Consider the following 21,105-nt stretch of genomic DNA (forward strand, 5'->3'; position numbering starts at 1 on the left):
GTTGAAATTCAACTTTTTCTACAAATTAGTCCTTATACATTTTTACAAGTTCTGGGATTCAAATTTATACTGTGTGTTCCTAAAAATTCTAAAAGTTGGTTCTGGGATGCGTGGAGTATCTGGCAGAGACAAATGCAAAATCGAGAGAGAGAGAGAGAGAGAGAGAGAGAAAGAGAGCTGGACCATCACTCAGAGTTCCCACAGGTAAATTCTCACTGAAGATGAATTTACAATTCAAAATTACAGAACTCAAAGAGAAAATAATCAACCATAAGGTAGAATAAGCTGATAACTCCAAACAAGAATTTCAAGGAGAGTGCTGTCAATTAGAGATGACACCTGAGGGGCCCCAATTAGATAAATTTGAAACTCAAGGTTGTCCTTATTACAAGATGATGGGCCTCAGATTTACTTAACCAGATTACAAAAGGTTCCTCTATAAAATATAACAGGGTTGTGCACATTCACATGTGCTGGGGTGATTCTTTTTTTTTTTTTTTTTTTTTTTGGTACCAGGGATTGAACTCAGGAGCACTCAACCACTGAGCCACACACATCCCCAGCCCTATTTGGTATTTTAGTTAGAGATGGGGTCTCACTGAGTTACTTAGGGCCTCACTAAGTTGCTGAGGCTGGCTTTGAACTTTCGATCTTCCTGCCTCAGCCTCCTGAGCCGCTGGGATTACAGGCGTGTTCCACCAGACCTGGCTCTGGGAGTCATTCTTCCTGTGACTGGAAGGGCCAGGCCGGGAAGAAGTGAGCCTTCTCCCACAGCATGGATGGAGACTTACGTTACCACTGGCCAGGGTGGAACTACAGATCATGGTGGCACAACCCAGCATCCAGACATGGTCTGCTTTTGTCCATGGTCTTGCCTCTGTCCATGGTTCCATGAGGTCGATGGATCAGTCCAGGAATGGACGGAACTCAGGAAATGAGGTGTCAAGTCAAACTCTAAGTCTGTGGAGGGGTTACTGGGAGGATTCTGTAGCAACAGTTGAGTTTTCCAAGCAGTTCAGATGCCCATCACTGAGAACCACAGTGCACCTAAAGGTCAGCCCTGGCCACCTTGTATGGATCAGAGTGTAGGGACAGCAGCCCAGTGTTTGTCCCTGACAGCTGGGGATACTCAGGTGCTCCTTGCATTCAGACAGGACATGTCTGGAAGCCAGGAGGGCCAGACAGAGCAATGGGCACAGGATGGGGAAACTGACAACATGCTCTTCAGCTTAAGGGTCCAGCAAAGAGGCCATTACCTCCACAGGTGCTTACTGCCACCTACCCTGCTCCAGGCCTTGACCTGGCACAGAGGTTTGCCGTCACCTGGACAGCCATATGGGCTCCCTGAAGACTAGGCTGCCCGAGGCTGGTTTCTTGGATCTTTCATTTCTTTGGATTCAAACATTAGCCTGACCCCTTACCCTTCACCTCTGACCCCCAGCAGGACCAGGGGGTCACTTGGTTCTATCTATTTTGTAAACTGCCACTGAGGAGACCTAGATTTCTAGCAATAGGAAGAACAGAGAATCTGAAAGTTCTCTAGGATGTGCCACCCACTCTCCTCTCTGCTGTCACTGACTCTCAGAGACAGGTGTTGTACTTCTCTTGTCCACTGGCTAAGGGGCAGATGGCCCAGTCATTTGGGCCAGCCCCAGACCTCAAGTCTGCCAGACCTGCTGTCATGGTTCATGTGGGCAGGCTGTGAAGCCCTGTGCGGTTGACCCTTGCCTTTCCGCTCCCTTCTCGAGAGGACAGGCTGACAGGATCTCTCTCATAGGTGACCAGGTGACCCCCCCCTATTGTAACTTGCAGCGGTTTCTGGCTAACAAGACTCATGGACCAGCTTCCAGGTCAGACTCAGGGTTCAGTCCTGAGAGCTCATTAATGTCTTCCCCTTGATGGCCCTTGGGGTCTCACCTGGAGAGCAATGGGAGAGGCTGTGGAACAGGCAGCTCTAGGCAACAACCTGACTGCTCACAGTCGCATCTGGGGTACCTGGGGACAGCTGGTCTGACCCCGTCCAGCAGCCCGTGTGTTGCTCTCCTGTCACGGTCGATGCCGTCCCCTCATGTACCTTGTCTGCTCAGCTCCTTCGTTTACTCAGCTCTTCCTGGGAGCCTGCTCTGTCAGGGTCAGCTGGCTGAAGGCCACTCAGGGTGCCAGATGCAGATGCCCTTTGCTTCCCTCTCTGTGACCTGGGGACTCACTAGGATGCTAGTCACTCTATCCTCTCTGTGTTTTCCTGTCCTACTGACATTCCCCTTGCCTTGTCCCTGTGCCTGTCTCATCCCAGCACCCTGTGCATCTACAGGTTGGTTCCTTGGGGACCAGCCATGCCACAGGACAGTCTTGTGGGTCCCGTGTATGTCCTCACCCTCTGCTTGGACACACCCAGGGCAGGCGCGTGGGTGTGGGAAGACCCAACTCAGCCATGTGGTGCACTGTGCTTCTCATAGCCAGCCCCAGCTTGGTGGCATGTAGGAGAAAACAGAGTCTCTGAGCCGGTGACACAGGAGGGTTGCAGAGCTAGTCAGGAGCAGTGACTGCCCATGAACCCAGGCCTTGGGGACTCTGAGTCCCTCTGTTTTCTCTGCAACAGGCTGCTTTCCTGCATTTGTGCCTTACTAGGTCTAAGTCCTGACTTTCCAACCTCGGGTGCTATGGTCAGCCAGGATGGGCTTCCAGATCCAGGGTTTGATCCTGCTTCGGCAGTTTTGCATGGAAAGTGCTCTCTGCCATGGTCAATGCCGGCGAAAGGGATGCTGCTGCTGGTCAGGAGGTGTGACGGGCAGAGCCGCCTGGTAGAGAGACTGAGCCCTGGGAGACCTTTTGTTCAAGGGAGTGTGGGATGAGAAACAGGATGTTTCCTAGAGAAACTCTGATGAGTTTGGAAGAAATAAGAACAGTTGGTGCCGGAACATTCCAGAAGGTTTGTTCAGCACCAAGGGAGCCAACGAGGGAGCTGGGCTTTTCCACCAGAAGGTCTAGAGAACAACTTGGCAGGAAGCTTCCTTGGTGACACAGGTGTCAGGAGTATTCCTAGAATTCGGGTGGGAGTTCAAGATCAAGCAAAACTTGCTCAGAAGCAGAGCAGCCTTGTGGTCCCAGTGGCACAGCAGATTGCGAACTTCCAAGTCTGCTTTTCTTTTAATGCCTATATTCAGAGGGCATAGAGTTTTCCAGAATATCAGCTTCTCAGGTCACCTGTCATGGACTCCGACACATAGTAATTGCCCAACCCAGGAAAGAAAGGAGAGAAGAAAGGAAAGACAGATGGACACCATCTGCAGAGATCTGGTAGAAGCAAACCCTGAGCTTAGCAATTTCAGTCAAATGGTCCCTTGTCAGTGACCCTGGACAACCAAGGTCCTATGCCTGGTTTCCTTCAGGATCTTGACTGCACCCTCTCCAGGACTGTCTCTCTGCCTGACTTGAGTTCTGCCCCTCCTGAGCATGTCTATACCTTTCTCAAGATCCAAAGTCAACATTTGCCCTTGTAACAGGCACCAGCACCCGTGGACACCATTTCTTACCACAAACCCATTTCCTTCCTCCCAGGGCGGACTGCTACCTACCGAGGGTGCTTCCGACTGCCAGAGAACGTCACGCAAACCTTCCCCACCTCCCTGGTGGAGGCCAATGTGACCGTGGAGATGTGCTCAGGATTTTGTTCCCAGAAAGTAAGATCCGTGATAATTTCTTAGCCCTTTAAGGATTCAGCATGTGTGGTGGTCTGCGGAGAAAGGGCAGGTGCCCGTGCTGAGCTGCCCTTGTGTGCGCTGGCCCAGGTGGGAGGGTACAGGAGGGAGGCAGACCAGCCACCTGATGCACAGAGGACGCCAGTTGTTTGAGGCCAGGTAGGGAATTGTCGGTGAAGGCTATAAAGCTGGAACGAATGTGCCTTTCTGGATGCGAGCTCTGCACAAGTGTCAGATGTTAAATTGACTTGGTTTGGATGCGTGAAGATGCTGGCTTGGGACTTGGGGATAGCTGATGGATTTTCTGTTGTTTGCACTGATGATGTTGGGCTGCAAATCTGACTGCAGGGGTCATGGCCACACCTGCTCCTTTGGGTGGATCCAGACTGTGGAATGGAGGGTGATTCTGCTAGCACTGGGCCAAGCACCCAAGGCCACTGTCCCCACATTGCATGCTAGCTCAGGAGTAGAAGGAGTTGAACAAGGGCACAGGGGGCTTGCAAAAGGCAGGGCCAAAAGTGTGTGACAAAAGGCTGGGAGACCCAGCAGATAGTGTCCAGAGAACAATGAGGTCTTGGGCTGGGGTCCGGGGCTACCTGGGTGTGCTGGGTTTCAGTAGTCTTGACAGGACTGTGGTACTTAACTACATAATAGAACAGGACTAAGGAGAGAAGAAGGCTGTGTTGGGCGACTTTCTCATTGCTGCCACCAAAAGACCTGATGAGAACAACGTAGAGGAGGGAAAGTCTATTTGGGGCTCCTGATTTCAGAGGTCTCAGTCCCTAGATGGCCAACTCCATAGCTCGGGGCCCAAAGTGAGACAGCACAGCATGGAGCAGGGGCGTGGTGGAGGAAGGGGGCTCAAGGAGGCAGAGAGAGGGCTTTGCTTACCAGGGACAAAATATAAGCCCCAAGGGCACAGCCCAGTGACCTACCTTTTCCAGCTCCACCTGACCTGCCTACAGCTGCCCTGGGTTAACCCATATCGATGTATCGATCCCCTGATTCGGTTACAACTCTCATACAATCATTTCACCTCTGAACATTCTTGCACATGAGCTTTGGGGGACACCTCATATCCAAACCTCACAAGGGCCTTCACTATGATGATGATGGTGACAGTGAGGATCAAGAGAAGGTGACATTTACTGATCACGTATTTCATGCCAGGTACTTTATCCCAAGCACTTTATGTGGCTAACTCCTTTACTCCTTCTAAGAATCCTATAGGGTGAGGACTGAGGTCAGCTCCATTTTGCAGGTGAGGAAACTGAGGCAGAGAGCCCGAGTAGTCTGCTCAAGGTCACCCAGCCAGTAAGTGGTGGAGCCCGGGCTTCACGTCAGCCAGCTCCGCAGTCAGCTGTTGGTTCAGTGGGTACGGGGGAGGGGCTTCAGTGAAGCAGATGTCCTCTGCTGCACCCCACCCCACATGCCCTGGGAGCTGCCTTCTTCCTGCTTCCTGTGTTCCTCAGTTGCCTGGAGAGCTTTCCTCTGAGGCTGCGTGGAGAACAAAGCTTCCACTGGGGCTCTTTGAAGCAGCTCTACTGAGTCACTAGCATTTCCAAAGCCACTGCGGAGGATGCCTTGGGGATCAGAGTCCGAAGGTCACGATGCACCCAGCCCTGCACCGGGGGCAGTTTATTGATTTGCAGACATCTGGCCTGCAGACCTGTGGGAGGCAGACCTCTGGGGGAGGCAATCGGGATGCATGCTCAGCTGTCAGCTCCTGTCTGTACCCTCAGGGGAACAAACCACCCCCTCAAGGTGAACCTCACATCTGCAGTTCTGAGTAGTTCCCCAGAGAGAATCCTCCACTGGGATCAAGGAGCTGGTCACACAGGCTGAGGCTGGCTCCCTCCATCAGCAGCCCTGCAGGGCTCCTGCTGAGGGCTGGGTGCTGGGCATGAGTCATCTGCCTCAGTCCTCCCAGGGGCTCTGCCAGGGAGACATCCTCCTTTCTGTTTGCTGCCAGAGGCAGTGCAGGCTTGCAAGGTGGGAGTGTCCACACCCAGGCACCGAGCAACTAGCTTCACAGCCCTGTCTCCTGACACCAGGGCCTCACTGCCACTCTGAATAAGGGGCAGAAAATATGAGAAGAAACAGGAGAGGGAATGGGCTGTCACCATGGCTGTGTGCCCTGAGCACTTCAGATGGCTTTGAGTGGATAATCTGTTCACATGTAACACAATGAAAAGATACCAGAGGGCCTGGCGGGAAGCTCCTTACTCCTGAGTCCTTCCGCTCACGTCCATCCTCCCAGGCAGCCCACAGCTGTCTGCTTTCCGAGACAGAATATTCAAGCAATTGCATCCTCTTCAATGTCATTACGAACCCCCCGGATGGTATAGAGCCCCGCACACGATTCTGCACCAAACCCGTTCCAGTGGACTATCCATCTTCAGGATGGTTCCATATCAGCAGAGAAAGTGATTTCTCAATCTTCTTTTTTCCTCATTACACAGATGGCCTATAATTTATTTAACCCATCCCTGCCTGTTAAACATTTAGGTTATTTCTAGTCTTTTGCTCTTACAAACAACACAGCATTGGCTATCCTGGGGTCATTTTGTCTGAGTGAATCTGTAAGGAAAAAAAACAACCCTAGGAGAGTTCAAGAATGTGTCTTTCATTGTAGTCAGAGTTGCCAGGTTGCCCTTAGCAAAGGTTATACTAATTGTATCTCCCTTCTAGTGATGAGCGAGGAGAACCGTGCCACCCTGGTAACCCTCATCTATGGGAAGGGTGGATTCCAATCCTAGGCAGATGCCCCAGGTGCACCACTGATTGGCCAGCCCTTTAGAACCAAGAAGGTCCTGCCTTGTGGTCACAGGCAAGAATTTCAAGATCTAGAACTCTTCAACTTCTATTTTCAGCCTTCCTTCCTATTTACTGGCACAAATCCAGGTTGCTACAATTTCACAGCGGAGCCTGTGCCAAAAGATACCCGCAGGCTCTTGGGGATCTTAAGCCATTTGAGACCTTAGCACCTTGTCCAGTTCCCTTTCGTGATACATTTCAAGAATGAGTTACCTGCTCAGCTCTGGCACATGTGGCTGGGAATCATTCTGGTTAGACCATAGGGAAAGGCATCTCCCAAGAGGCCTGTGCCCTCCATGCCTGCAGCATTGGATTCCATGTGACAGCGTCTCCCTCATCCGGCCCATCTGTATTGTCGGATGGGAGGGTGGGTGTTTCCTCGGGTCCCATTGTTTAGAGCTGCAGGATTTTGCAGCTGTAGGAAGAGTCACTATTTCCAGTTTGAAAGTTGAAAGCCCGTCTTAGTAAACGCACGTGGAGTGAAATTTGGCAAAACACATACGCTGATATTTATAGTGGGCGAAGCCAGATGCTGGGTGCCTGCAGAGTCTAGTGATCAGTGATCACTGGCCCCACTCATCACACCCGGCTCATGTCTGAGGAGGGGCTGGGATGGGAACTCGGGGGACTCACTCCTGGCAGAGTAAGGCCAGTGCTTGAAGCAGGTGAAGGAAGCTGAGAGGGAGGCTTAGAAGGGAGGAGGATGGCCCTTTTTAGGGAGGTTGGAGCTGGAGCAGTTGGGCAAGGTCAGCAGGTTGGGTGAGTGGAGCAGGGAGTGCCTTGTGAGAGGTGGCACCTGTGGAGCAGGATCAAGGTGGTAGGGAAGCTGCCCAGTCCTGCCAGAGTGGAGGGCTAGCTGGGGGTGGCGTGAAACGTAGGGTGGGGACAAGTTGCAGAGGACTTGAGATGTCTGCTTTAAAGTTCAGACTTTTTTTCAGGGGGGGAAATGAGGGGGGATTCCTGAGGGTGTGGCAGGGAAGGAGTCATAAGACCCCCATGACACTGCAGAGCTGTTCCGGAAGGTTATTCTGGAACACGGAGAGGGGTAGAGCTGATGAAGGAGGAGGTCGATCGGAGAGATGCTCCAGGAGCAGAATCCACCTGAGACGTGGACATCAGCTGGGGGGATGAGGAGGCATGTGGGGGGTGGGGGGAAACATCTGGCCAGAGGAGAAGGGGAGTTTCCCGTGGATCCCTTTGGAAGGCAGCATTCCTTAGAGAGCCCTTGACAAAGTGGCCACAGAAGTCAACCGATGACCTGGCTATAAAGTGAGGGATTCCAGGAAGGGCATGAATAGTACCCAGATATCGTGCATCCCACTACAATGACCGCTGACCCAGCAGCATCAGCCTTTGGTTCCCGGACCAGCTATCCCTGCTCCCTTGTCTAGCCTTTGGATGTTGCTATAACTTAGACTCAAGCCTTCTGGGCTGGCAGCTCCTGAGCTCTGCAGATTCCTGGTGGGGGCTTTGCTTCACCCTAGGCAGGGTGGGGGAAAGACTGACATTTCAGCTTGGAGAATTCTTTGTTTCAGGATCTGCCTGTGCATTAGAGGATACTTAAACAGTCTCCCTAGCCCCTGCCCACCTGATACTAACCGCAACTCTCCTCTCACTTGTGACAATTTTAGACTCCAGACATTGGCTAAGGGCCCTGGGGTGGGGAAATCGCCCCTGGTGGAGACCCATGGCTTGCTTGAAGGTGTTGGTTAGCAATGCCCAGGCCTGGCCCACTTTCCCCCAGGTCTGAATTCTACCTCTAGCCTTGAGGTCTGGGGATGTGAAAGCAGTTGGAAATTCATCTGACCTTGGTCTCCTGAACATCGAGGGTGGTGAAAGCGGTGCATTTTGGGATGTCTGGGGTGCTTTCCTGTTCTGAAGGCCAAGCCCTCTTCTCCAGGAAGGCCGGGGGTACGGAGGCTGCAGGGCAGTCCCCGTGGAAGCTTTATCTCATGCTCATTTGGCCAAAAAAGCAGGCTCCGATACCCTGTGAGGTGGGAATGGCTAAATTATGCCAGGGTCATGCCGTGGTCTATAATAGAGCCACTGAAATGTTTTCCAAAGACTCGAGTGAGGGAAAATGTTCGCAGCAGAATGTTCGGTGGGGGTAGGGGAGGGGACCAGAGGCTTAATTGGGGCCAGCTGGGTAGAAGGGCTGCTGGGAGTGACAGATGTAGAGGTGGGGCTTGGCAGCAGGAAAAGAGGGGGAGCCCTCCTTGCAGCACCCCCACTTTAGAGCTGCCCTCTGAGGCTTCTTTGTGGCCCCCTCGATAAAAATCTCTACTCTGTTTTTTGCTTGTGGGTGAAAATGGATTTGGGGAGCTCCAGGAGTGCAGTTGAACAAAAAAAAAAAGAACATTTGGGGCAATATTAGCATCTTCATGATCTGATTCTCTGCCAGCGAGAGGGACTGGACCCGTGTAACGTGTTTTTAAAGCCTCCTGAAATGATCCTGCCTAATTTCCGGTGGTGATCATATTGAGGTGGGAGGAGACCTGCTCACCCTCTTTCGCCTTCAAGATCCTATCAGCTCCTTCGTTGGTATGCAAAGTTCGAATGAGCAGAGGGGCAGGTAGATATTTGCATTGCTACCAGTTCAGATCCAGGGTCATTGATTTTGAAGCCTTATATTTGTCCACAAGCAAATGCATAGACCATTTGTGGGAGTGAGCGTTCCAAAATGGGGCTGATAGGTGAAATCTCACACCCTTTGCAGACAGATCACCAAGGAGGGAGGCTTCACCAGCTAGTATACCTTGGGACCTGAGCTTTGTTCTTAGTGGCTGTGTTGATAAAGGAAGGAGGGTGGGTAGAAAGGGGAATCACATTTTTCTTTTACCTTCTTTTAGCCTCTTTTGATGTCTAGGTTTGCTTGCAGAATATTAATCACCTGGATGGTTTCCCATTGACATTTCTTAAGGGCTTTTTCTTTGGCCATTTAATAGTGGTGCTAACAGGGCCACCTGTGAACTGGAAAGGCACGCACTCATGTGGAGCCTGCTTGTTCTCTGCTAGGTAGCTGCTCTCACTAAGTCCACATAGATCTGGGCAGATGCAGTCCATCCTGGATAGATGCTTGGTCTCTGGGGGTGGGCACCCTATCTCACATCTTTGCCCAGGGTGGGGTTTTCAGAACTGGTACCTTGATATGAAGAATCTTCCCTTGTCCAAATACTGTCTCGCCAATAGGTGGCTGAAGTAATACTTTGGAAGAGTCCATAGAGAAGCTGTCAATATTGAACCTTGTGTGTGCTTTTAAGAACACTGGTTTGTGGTTTGCAATATCTATTTTAGAAAATTTGGAAGCATAAAAATAAAAATAAAATTCATCCGTAACTTTACCACCTCAGAGAAAACAGCTAACATTTTACAGCCTTTGGGTCTTTTATTGTAGGTATAGTATAGGGAATTTGTGTTATGGACATTGACTCTTCCCTCCTTACATCTGTTCCCTTTTCTTTGTGTTTTATGTCCTGGACATTTTTTATGTTTTCATGCTTTGCCTCCCATGACTGCATGCATTCCACTCTCTCCTGGTGGACATTGAGTTCACTTCCTTTTTTCCTTTTCCTTTCCTTTTTAAAATGCTCATTATTTTTTATTTCCTTGGACTGTGCTAGCAGATATGGAATCGTTGGGACTCAGGATATGTACGTTTTAGGTGTGTGCTTCTCAGACTTCTGATACATTTTTTGGAGTACGTCTCTTAGCTTCACCCTTAAGTTGATAGAAAGGAGGATTTGGACTTGTAGTATTCTGGGTTCATATCCCTGCCCTGAACCTTGGTTTTTCTCATCTGCTAGGTGGGACTGTCAGAGGTGAAACTGCCTCACCAGATTAGGATAAGGACTCTGTAATTTATGTTCTTGAGTGTCTCTTGAGTAACAAGTGTTCCAGATGTGGATCATGATGATTGCTATCATTCAACTTCCCCTGGTTCTTTTGCTCTATGGGGGGATGTTTGAGAAACTGCCTAAGATGCAGAGCTGGTCCTTTCCCAGGTCGGTGGAAACCCAGGTGCCCTGGGATCTCGATGGTGGGATGGGTCCATCACAGAGTGTTTTGCGGACTTTTGTCTGATGGATGGGTGGCTTTGATGGGAAGGTGTTCCCTGGAAGTGGGATTGGCAGGTCAGCTGCCGGGGGGGTGGGGGGGGTTCAGGTTTTCATAAAGCTACCCACCCAATGGGACAATCCCATATGGTACCTGGAGACTCTCTAACCTTTGCCCCAAACCGTCATACTTAACCTTTTCTCCATATCCAAAGGACAGATGGCTCAGTATCTGTTTAGAGTGAGGCTGGACACATGGAAGGGGAGTCAGCTCTTGATATGGAGAAGAGAAGACACTGGGGTTGTGAGGGCGAAGCTTCTGGCTCCATGCATTTAATCTCCCCCAGACTCAGACCATCCAAGTTGCTCAGTATCTACTGTATGAAAAGTACCCGAGAGCATTTCAATGCTCAAATCCCTCTTCGGAATGGAGATATCAACTCAACCCACCTAAATTTAAACGCACGCCTGCATTCCCCAGAGCCCTCATCGCTAAACCCTGCCCCTTTTATAGATGATAAAACCAAGGCTCAGAGATACCCAGTGGCCTTTTTTGGAGACCACATACGGGATTCAGACCTGAGGTTCTTGATGGCAAGCCTTGGGCTGTCTCCTCCTCCCAGAGCCGCCTCTCAGAGCCCCACAGCCCTGATGTCAGTCACAACATCACTGGATGCATCTTCCTTCAACCTGTCATTTTCCTGACAGCAGAAGTCCGCTCGTCATCCCTCATCCCTGCAGCTACCCTTGCAGACATCTTCTTTCCCTCCCACATCTTAAATGTTCAGAGCTGCCTCTGGAATGAAGCGAAGGCCCCAGAGATGAGAGATGGGCTCACAGATTTCTCTGGGAATCCTCCACCCTGCTCTCCTTGGTTTGCCCCCAAGGAGTCAAGTCACAGTGAGTGGGCAAAGCACGGGTCTTGGAATCCAGGAGGCTGATTCTGTGCCCACTCACCTGACAGACTGGAGATCTTGGGCTATGGGTCACCTGCCTTTTTTGCCTCCATTTCCCCTCTGTGCTCTCTCAAATCTCTATAATTCTGCACAGTTTGGGAGATCCTGAGAATGTTTCTCAGAGAAGGATGGATTTGGAGGAGGCAAGGCCTGGACATGCCTGCTGGGACCCTGGCTCCACATGTGATGGAATATCCATTCCTCGATCCCTTGGCCATGGGCCAAGCTTTTGCATGTGGATCCTCACGACCTACAAAGCCCAGCCCTTATGGTTTCATGACCTGGCTCCAAGCCGAAAGCCCACCCTCCTGTCAGGCTCAGATGCAGATCCCCCAAACCTCCAGATAAGTTCCTATCCTGCCCCCTGCCCTGCCTCCAGCTGCAGGTGCAGTATCAAGGTGTGTCTCTGCCCTGCCCAGGATGGGCGAGGTGCTTCCATTCAAGCCCCCTCTTGGGTTTGTTTGAAACCACCCCACGCCTGCTTTCTTTATCTGCCTTCCTTTCTCCGAATCCTCTTCTCCTCTCTGCCCTTTCTCTCCTCACTGAAGCTTGGAATGGTGTTGGGGTAGGGGGGGAATGTAAGTTGGCAGAGAGATAAGATTCATCAATATTTAATTTTTATGGAAATCATGTCCTAGAAATCCCCAAGGGGCTGAAAATTGTTCTGTGTTTTCAGAATCCAGTGATGTTGCTGAAGCGGTTATGTTGTAAATAAAACCACATTACTGTCTGCAGTTCTCCCGCCGCTCTGCAAACACCCGGAAACTTGACAGTTTAATCCACTCAGGGAAGCAAAAAAAAAGGTTCGGGTCACTGGTGGGGGCAGCTCATTCTGCAGCCCTGGGATATAAGATTGTGAGGCATCAGCGTTGGCAGTGCTGGTGCTGCTGGGGAGGGAGACGGAGCCCATGTGCGCACAGCGGATTTCCCATGCCTGCCTCTGAACGGGAATCCCAAGACAGCACAGCCCCCAACCCCAAGGTTCCTGAGCTTGGGGAGGCTTTGCTTAGCAGTAACAGGATTTTTGTCTCCTCCTTCACACCCAGTGAGGCTATTGGCCCAACAACCAGCAGAAAGATAGTGTTCGAGGTGGTTGGAATGGCATTTGAGGGGCTTGGGATCTGGAAAGGAGTTTGGTCATCCATCCATCCATCCATCCATCCATTCATCTATCCATCCATTCATCCATCCATCCATTCATCCATCCATCCATCCATCCATCTGTCCATTCATCTGTCCATTCATCCATCTATCTATCCATCCATCTATCCATCTATCCTCTATCTATCCATCCATCCATCTATTCATCTATCAATCTATTCATCTATTCAATAAAAAATTTATTCATCTATCCATTCATCCATCCATCCATCCATCCATCTATCCATCCATTCATCTATTCATCCATCCACTCATTCATCCATCCATTCATTCATCCATTCATTCATCCAGCCATCCATTCATCCATCCATCCATCCATCCATCTATCCATCCATCCATCCATCCATCTATCTATCCATCCATACATCCGTCTATCCTCCATCTATCCATCCATCCATCTATTCATCAATCCATCCATCTATTCATCTATCAATCTATTCATCTATTCAATAAAAAATTTATTCATCTATCCATTCATCCATCCATCTATCCATCCATCCATCCATTCATCTATCCATCCATCTATCTATCTATCCATACATCCATCTATCCATCCGTTCATTCATTCATGCATTCATACATCAAACATTTATTGAGTATCTGCCACAGGAGAGACACTACTTTAGGTGCTGAAGATATAGCAAAGCATACAAAGCTCACAAGAAACCCTTCCCTGCTTGCATCCTCCTGGGTAGAGGCAGGCAGTCAACCAAATAAATATGTAAAGTACATAGTATGTTGTGTTGATAAGCTCAGGAAAGAAAAATGAGGCAAGCTTCGTAGGTGTTTACCCATGAGAAATGAAAACATCTATCCACTAAAAGCCTTGAACGAGGATATTTAATGCAGCTTTATTCACAATAGCTAGAAGCTGGAAACAGCCCAGATGTCCATCAACAAGTGGATGAATCAACACACTGTCCTGTCTACACATAGAATACTATGTGCCAATGAAAAGGACCCACCTATAGACACATAAAAAAAAAACAGGGATGAATTTGACAAATATTTTTCCGAATGAAAGAAGCCAAACACACAAAAATAGGTACTGGGTGATTCTGTTTGTAAGATATTTTGGAACAGGTCAGTGGTGATAGAAATCAGAGGAGTGGTTGCTTTGGATGAGAGAGGGATGAGGGCAAAGGGGCAGAGGACCCTCTGGTGTGATGGACATGCTGCCGGTCTTGGTGTGTATTCACCAAAACTGATTAAGTGCTACACCAGGGGGGTTATTTAACAAAATTAGAAAGCAGAGCACGGGAGCAGGGTGTGTTGAGGAAGATGGGAGGGGCACTGCAACTTGTAAAGGGGTGGCGCTGAGACAGTGACTTGAAGATGGTGAGGGGGAGAGAGCCACAAGGGTATCTGGAGAACATTCCAAGAGGATAGACCAGCAAATGCAAATGTCCTGAGGTAGGAGCCGGAACAGAGTGATCAGGAACAGCAAGAAGGCCATTGTCTGAGTGTGCACAGGCTGCTCTGACACAGGTTGGGTGGCTTAAATGACACACATTTACCTTCAGAGATCTGGAGGCTGAGACTCCAAGATGGAGGTGTCAGAAGGTTTCTCCTGAGACCTCTCTCCTTGGCCTGTAGGTGGTTGATTCTCACTGGGTCCTCAGATAGTTGTCCCTAGGTCTGTGAGTTGTCTGTCTTAACCTCCTCTCTGCACAGGGACACCAGTCATATTGCATTAGGGCCCCTCCTAATGGCTTCATCTTAATTATCTCCATTAAGCTCATCTTTTCAATAAGGTCATATTTTGAGGTACTGGGGTTAGAGCTTCAGGGCTTGAATTTGGGAGACACAGTTCCACTCATTATAGTTAATATGCATGGAAGTGGAGGGTGGGGCACAGCCAGGCCCCTGTGTGAGCTCTCAAGTTGCACCCTGGGATCTAGGCTGCCGGGTTCTGCAGCTCCCTGGGGAGGAGGTGTCGAGATGGGATAGGTGGGACAAGGGCTTGTTGTTGTTGTTGTTGTTTTGGGGTTTTTTTGACTGGTTTTTTGTTTGGGGTACTAGCAATGAACCCCAGGGCCCGTGCATGCCAGGCAGGCCTCCACCACTGAGCTCCATTCCCAGCTCTCAACGAGGTCTCTGTGAGAGGGGTCAGAGGTCACACTTCTTGAGATCTCTTTTCATGAATTCACATCACAGTGGATACTTGCTTCCAGCAAAGCCAGCGGGGTTCTGGTTGAGGGTCAGGTCCCAGATGGCGCTTTCTGTTGGGAAGGAAGTAGCCGTGGAGTCTAGCTGCAGAGACGTGGGGCTCCATGGCCTCTTGTATTCTCCCCGCGAGCGCAGAGGCCTCCTGGGTTTAAGGAAGGGTGAGGGACGTGGGGGACCTTTCCCAGGGGCTGCCGGGCCTGGGAGAGGATTCAACCTGGGGTTCAAGAAGCACTCGGCAGCATTTCCTCCCACTGCCCGGGGGCTCTGCCTGGCCCTCCCTGTCTGCATCTTCTCTATTGTCTTACGGGAGTGCTGAGATCCTCAGCTTTACCAAGCCGTGCATAGTAAATGCTATCGATTTTCTTTTATTTATTTATTTATGAGATTTCTCGCTGTGGGCAAAAAAATAAATAAAAAGGTTTGTGCAGCGATTCCCTCGGCGGTGAGCAGTTCCCTCCACCCACTGCCTTCCTCCCTTGCACACGCTCATGGACGGCTCCCTCATCCCTCCACGCTCCAGGGGACCCAGCATCTCTGGTGGAAAGACACAGGAAGGAGTGGAGATGAAACGGGGTTAAATGTCCCTACCCAGAGCCTGGTGCATAGTAGGTGCTCAAAAAGAAAAATAGGTGGAAAAGGTGGGTAGATGCATTTTTGAGTGAGCTGTGGCAGGTGCCCAAAGGGGTGAGGCTGAGGATGGTTCATTCCTCGGTGAAGCAGCTCCTGTGGACCAGGCCCAGTGCTGGGCAGTTTGTACCTGTCTCATCTAGCCATCACCATATACCTACAAGATGGATTTTATTACCTTTTCTCAATGGTGAGATTCAGAGAGATTAAGTTTCTTACCCAAGTTACCCAGCAAGTGTGTAAGTAGCTTTCCAGTCTTCAGGAACCAGCCCACTCCACTGGATGGTGCAGCCACACCAAATTGGAACCAGAACCCCCTGAGAGACTGCCAGGAGCTGACTGGGTCTCCACAGGGAGGCATATCTTCTCTCCTAACCCAGAAGGGTCCCTCCTTTTTCAGGAAACCCCCGTCACATGGGCCACCTTGGACAAGGAACAAGGACTGTGTTTCCCCACCTGTTCCATCTTTGAAAACAATGACTTTGTGGAAATATGTCCCCACTCTGCAGTGGGACATCAAGCCCAAGGGTTGGCTTCAGTCTCTTTCCGGGAAATGATGGGCCAAGGTGTGACTGTGACCCCTGAGCTCATGTGAAGCCCCCTCTCTGCATTGCCCTTCCCCTGTCCACACCCCTGGCCAACACCTGGACCTCTCAAAGCTCACTTCCGGGCCCTGCTTCCTGCTTCCTGCCCTTCACCCACCCCTCTGCCTGAGTGCCACTTACACTGTGCACCGTTGTCTGTCACCCACTCAGAGCTCCTAGAGGGCAGAAGTCACGTCTTGTTGAGTTTGTCTCCCTGGATTTGAGCACAGAACCTGCTCATGGAAGGAGGACAGTCACCCCTGTTGACCAAGGCATCAGGCGGTCCCCACATCTGTCCCCCCTGGAGCCTGAGCTGTGGGAAGGCGGGGCCCTCATGTTCACCCCAGTTCCTCCTCTTCTCCTTCCCCGGCAGGAGTTCCCCTTGGCTGTCCTCCGGGGCTGGGAATGCTACTGTGCTTACCCCACCCCACAGTTCAATCTGCGGGATGCTGTGGACAGCTCGCTGTGTGGCCAGGTCCCCGAGGCGCAGAGGCTGGCCGGTTACTGCGAGGTCTACCAGACGCCCGTGCAAGGTGAGATCTGCAGCCATCACTGGGTGTGGTGGCTTTGGGTCTGGGATGGGGAGAGTTCCCAGGATTGGAGATGCCGATGATCCCCGCGGAACTGGGTGGGGAAGGTGTGTGTGTTGAGTCTCCAGCATCTGAGCCAGTAAGAGATGGACGCCAGGGCTCAGTTTCAGGAACCCCTGGTCCTTTATCTGAGTCTCTCTGGGGATGATGGGGTAACAGGAGGATGAGAAGAATGGGGAAGAAGGGCAGGCCCAGAGGGACATCAATGGCAGGTGGTGGAGTTAGGGGGCTTGGGGAGAAGAGACCTCCATCTCTAGGGCCTCTAGATCCTGGTATCATCCTTGGTGTGAGCAACACATCTGCCCTAGCTGACTTTAAGAACTGAGAGGGGACAAGCAGGTGGAGAGGAAGATTCCCAACTTCTGGAGCATCAGCTCAGACTAGCACAGCCCTGAGGGCCTGAGGGTCTGGGGACTTTCTCCTGGCCATGTCACGTGCTAGAAAAGGAAGATGAGCTCCAAAGAATTGCTCGACTTAAATGAGGCCAGCCCTGGTTCCCTGTGGTATGTGACATGGCTCAGCCCGGCTAGACCTCCTGTCCACCTCTGCTATTAGAATCTGGAGTCATCTGGGCAATGCTACAAGCCAGAGTTTGTCTGTGGCCATAGACATGAAGTGGGGCGAAAGTCTACAGAGCAGCCTTGTCATGGGGCTTTCTTTGGCCAGCTACAGACCTGTGCACCCAAGGTTCAGGTGGCAAATGCCTTCACCTCACTGGGTCCTGGTTTTCCCATCTGTTAAATGGAAATCTTGGATCATCAGTTCTCATCCTGGGGAATCTGGAATGGAGGGGAGTAACCCTGTGATGACTTCTGGACTTTCAGATACTCGGTGCACGGACAGGAGGTTCCTGCCAAACAAATCCAAGGTGTTTGTGGCTTTGTCAAGCTTCCCGGGAGCCGGGAACACGTGGGCCAGGCACCTGATCGAGCACGCCACCGGCTTCTATACAGGGAGCTACTACTTTGACGGGACCCTCTACAACAAAGGCAAGTCAAAGCTGCAGGGAGGGACAAAGGAGCTCCCAGAGGTTAGACTGTCCCCTCCTGGGGCATGAGAGCGGTGCCTGTCAACCTTGAGCATGCATGAGAATCGCCTGACTGCCTTTCTAGAATACAGATTCCTGGGCCACACCCCAGAGTTTGATTCAGTTTGTCTGGGTTGCGGCCTGGGAATGTGCATTTCTAAACCAGCTTCCAGGGGAGGCTCATGCCGCCAGTCGTGGGACCACTTAGGGTGGAACTTCATGAGACAGATTCAAAGGGTCAGACTCACAGTTTGGATTCCCTCTCTATAAACATTTTTTGAATTTCCCTTTTTTTTTTTTTTTTAGGCAAGGGGTAGCTCATCAAAATGCAATTTTCTTTAAATAGGTCCAAAAATCTCGAAGAGTTTTATGATTTCTAATCTTTTCCTCGTAGAAATAAGAGGCCTCATTATGCCAAGAAAATTAACTTAAATGGTTCAAGACTGTGTGCTGTTTAAGAATGAAGAGCCTCAGACAAGTCAAGTAGCATCTAAATTTGGCAAAATGTATTTATCTGTTGTCAAGTGTTATGGCATTTTTGCTGGGTTTCTTAACCAGAATTTGGTTTAGGAAAAGATGATTACTGTCAGTAACCTCCTAGAGAAACAGAAACATCCTGAGCTTAGCAGAAGGTTCTGGAATCATAACAATCTCTCTGGTTGGGGAAAAGCCACAATTGCCCCTGAATCCAGCCCCAGGAGTGCTAGGACCACCTGCAGATGGGGGAGGAAGTGGTCAGATAAGTTTGTGGTCCTTCCCACTCTGGCCTGTCACCTGTGCTCAGGCTGCTGTTATCTGAGTGTTCCTCTAGAAGGCCTCCCTTTACGGAAGCACCGTATGTTTTGGTCTCCCTATGACTGTCTGACCCAAAGACTGGAATAGCGAGCTACAAAGGTTGGTGTAATATTGAGTCGAACATACTTTAGAGATACCTAGTGGATTTTTGAGCCTTTTAGGACTGGATGTGGCCGCTGACCTCAGAGCACTGAGTGATGACACGCACACATTCAAAATTCACAAGACAGCACCAAATGCCTGAATGCCCACCTGTTGTGGCAAGTGAATGTGGTCTGAGCTATAAGGCAGAATAGCTGCTGATGGAATGGGCTAAAGCACCAAGGAAGGAACCCAAGGTCTCAGGATTGTCAAAAACTCAAGCTTATAATTTAGCTGGTGTTTTGATTCTTCCTTTTGTGGCATTTCCCAGCTACTTTGAGAAAACAAATCAAAGCAAAGGCTCTTGCTGTTTGACCCAAGGCAGTGATGAGTTTTGTTGCGAGCCACATGGGCCGTGTATGTGATCTATGTGCATTTGAGGGGACTGGACTGATATTGCTGCTCTGACTGGGCTGTGCGACATGTGTGTCCTTTTCGCTCTCTCTACCTATGGTCCCACACAGCAGCTGAGATGGGTGTGGCTTTCCAAGATGTCAGTCAATCTGATGACTGCAAGACATCATCAAGCAACCCCCTGAAACCCAATTCCTTGCCTTATTTGGGTGGAACTTTCTCGAGAGTCTTTCCCCCAATAAAGAGGGTTTCAGGCATGTACTCTCTCTTTGCCTGCCTCTCTTGCCTCCTTTATGGAAGCTGAGGTTGAGGAACCATCACTGAACCCCCCAAAAGGTATTTTCTGTCTCTGTGTGGTTAGTTAGTAGCCAGCCCAATTCCCCTGGAGTGACCCTGACTGATTCAGTCGAGTGTCGCGGCAGAGTTTGAAACATGCGTTGGGTTTCATGGATAAACCCAGACTTCCATATTCAGGAGATTTACATTTCCCCAACATCAGAGAAACCTCTGCTGCTTACTATAGACTTAAGGGCTTCCCAGCCATTTATGAAGAAGGTGCAGATGGAAGGACTCATTTAGTTTCTAAGAGCCCAAGATCAGGTGAGATCTTTCTAGGAATCCTTCTATGACATCCTGCTCTTTGATCTCCCCTTCTCCCCTACTCTTTATTATCCCCATAAGTCCTTATGCTCTGTGCTTGGGCCATTTCACCTACTAAAGTGTAAGCTAAAAGACAGGGGCTGTCCTATCCCTATATCATAGAGGAAAAGGCCAACCCAGTGGGCATACCACAGCCCTCAGGGAATCATGTGACCCTCTGTGGGTGGACAGGTAGAGTCTTGTTTTCTCAGCCAGTTTTCATTCAGTCTCTGAGCACCCAAGTGGCCCCAGAGAGGTTGGTCAATGGGAGTAAGTCTCCATTTCTAGAAATTGAGCCTTGGGTTCTTCTGGGCCAGGCTCAAACACTATGGACGAGACCTTGATCAGACCTGCTTTGAGTCCTAAGCTGAAGAATCTCCTTACATCTAAGGCTGGACCTTGTTACAGGCTCTGGCATAATGTCAGAGGGTGGGACGACAGTTGCTCAAAGCAGTTAAGCCTGATGGCATTCCTGCCCCGACTCTGGGGAGGTGGATGGAAGCTGAGGGCCTCACAGAGATATACAAAGGCACGTGGTGAGAACCATGGCACTGGTTTCATGTGCTGTGTGATCTTGGGTTCATCATATACCCACTCTGAGCCTTAATCTCTTCATCCAGCTCTGCCAGCAGCTATGATTAACTCAAAAGGCTATTTACAATGCTCATGTGAAGTTTTCTCCAGGAAAAGCCCCATATGTATGTGTGCATCTGAGAGTCCATAAGGGTACGTGGTTAGGCCTTCTGCCTCCTGACCCCTGGGGGCTACAGGAGGTGACTTGCTTTATTTCTTAAGCAGATATCATCATTCTCGACTCTTAAACACCTCCTGCTCCCTCCTTCCCTGGGATAGGGCTACTCCTGTAGATTCCTTTCCTATTCCCATCCATAGGTCCTTTCCGGGTCCACTGCGGTGCCACCCATGGTCCTCTCTTGCCCCTGATGCTGACTTTCCCTCAGAAAGACCTTTCCCTGCATCAGACCTTTGCCGCCATGTACGTATGGCGCCCCCTGGGTGAGCAGAGGTGCCTCTCTCTACCTGTGCTCTCACGCTTCTCCTGGGCAGGGTTCAAGGGTGAGAAGGACCACTGGCGGAGCCGGCGCACCATCTGCGTGAAGACCCACGAGAGTGGAAAGAGGGAGATTGAGATGTTCGACTCAGCCATCCTCCTCATCCGAAATCCCTACAGGTCCCTGGTGGCCGAATTCAACAGGAAATGTGCCGGGCACCTGGGCTATGCACCTGACCGCAACTGGAAGAGCAAAGGTAAGTGGTTGCTCAGGTGGGGGTCTCAAAGGTATGGACAGGATGCCCATAGGGATTCAGGATCAGTACATACAGTCCTGAGGGCTTGTTGCTGCTGTGCCTAGCTTGAGCTGGCCACCTCTCTGTCCCCTCTGAGCCTGCTCAGTTCATACATCCCAGTGTTTTTATATGGATGCCAACTGGACATCCAAGAATCTCTACCCACTCTGAGCGGGTAGTGGGGTTATCT

The 21,105-nt window shown here is 50.4% G+C and overlaps 1 protein-coding gene across 2 annotated transcripts in view; it reads left to right on the forward strand.

The window, feature by feature from the left end:
• Nucleotides 1-21,105, forward strand: part of WSCD1 (WSC domain containing 1) — a 46,433-nt gene that overhangs the window by 20,503 nt on the left and 4,825 nt on the right. For both annotated transcript variants that reach the window (XM_081270194.1, XM_081270193.1), the window contains exons 5-8: nt 3,559-3,680; nt 16,438-16,597; nt 17,479-17,643; nt 20,676-20,876. In XM_081270194.1, coding sequence (XP_081126320.1) covers nt 3,559-3,680; nt 16,438-16,597; nt 17,479-17,643; nt 20,676-20,876 — 648 coding nt within the window. The remainder of the gene's footprint in view (nt 1-3,558; nt 3,681-16,437; nt 16,598-17,478; nt 17,644-20,675; nt 20,877-21,105) is intronic.

Source organism: Spermophilus citellus, assembly GCF_964194105.1.
Source record: "Spermophilus citellus genome assembly, chromosome: 17".
NCBI classification, from domain to species: domain Eukaryota; kingdom Metazoa; phylum Chordata; class Mammalia; order Rodentia; family Sciuridae; genus Spermophilus; species Spermophilus citellus.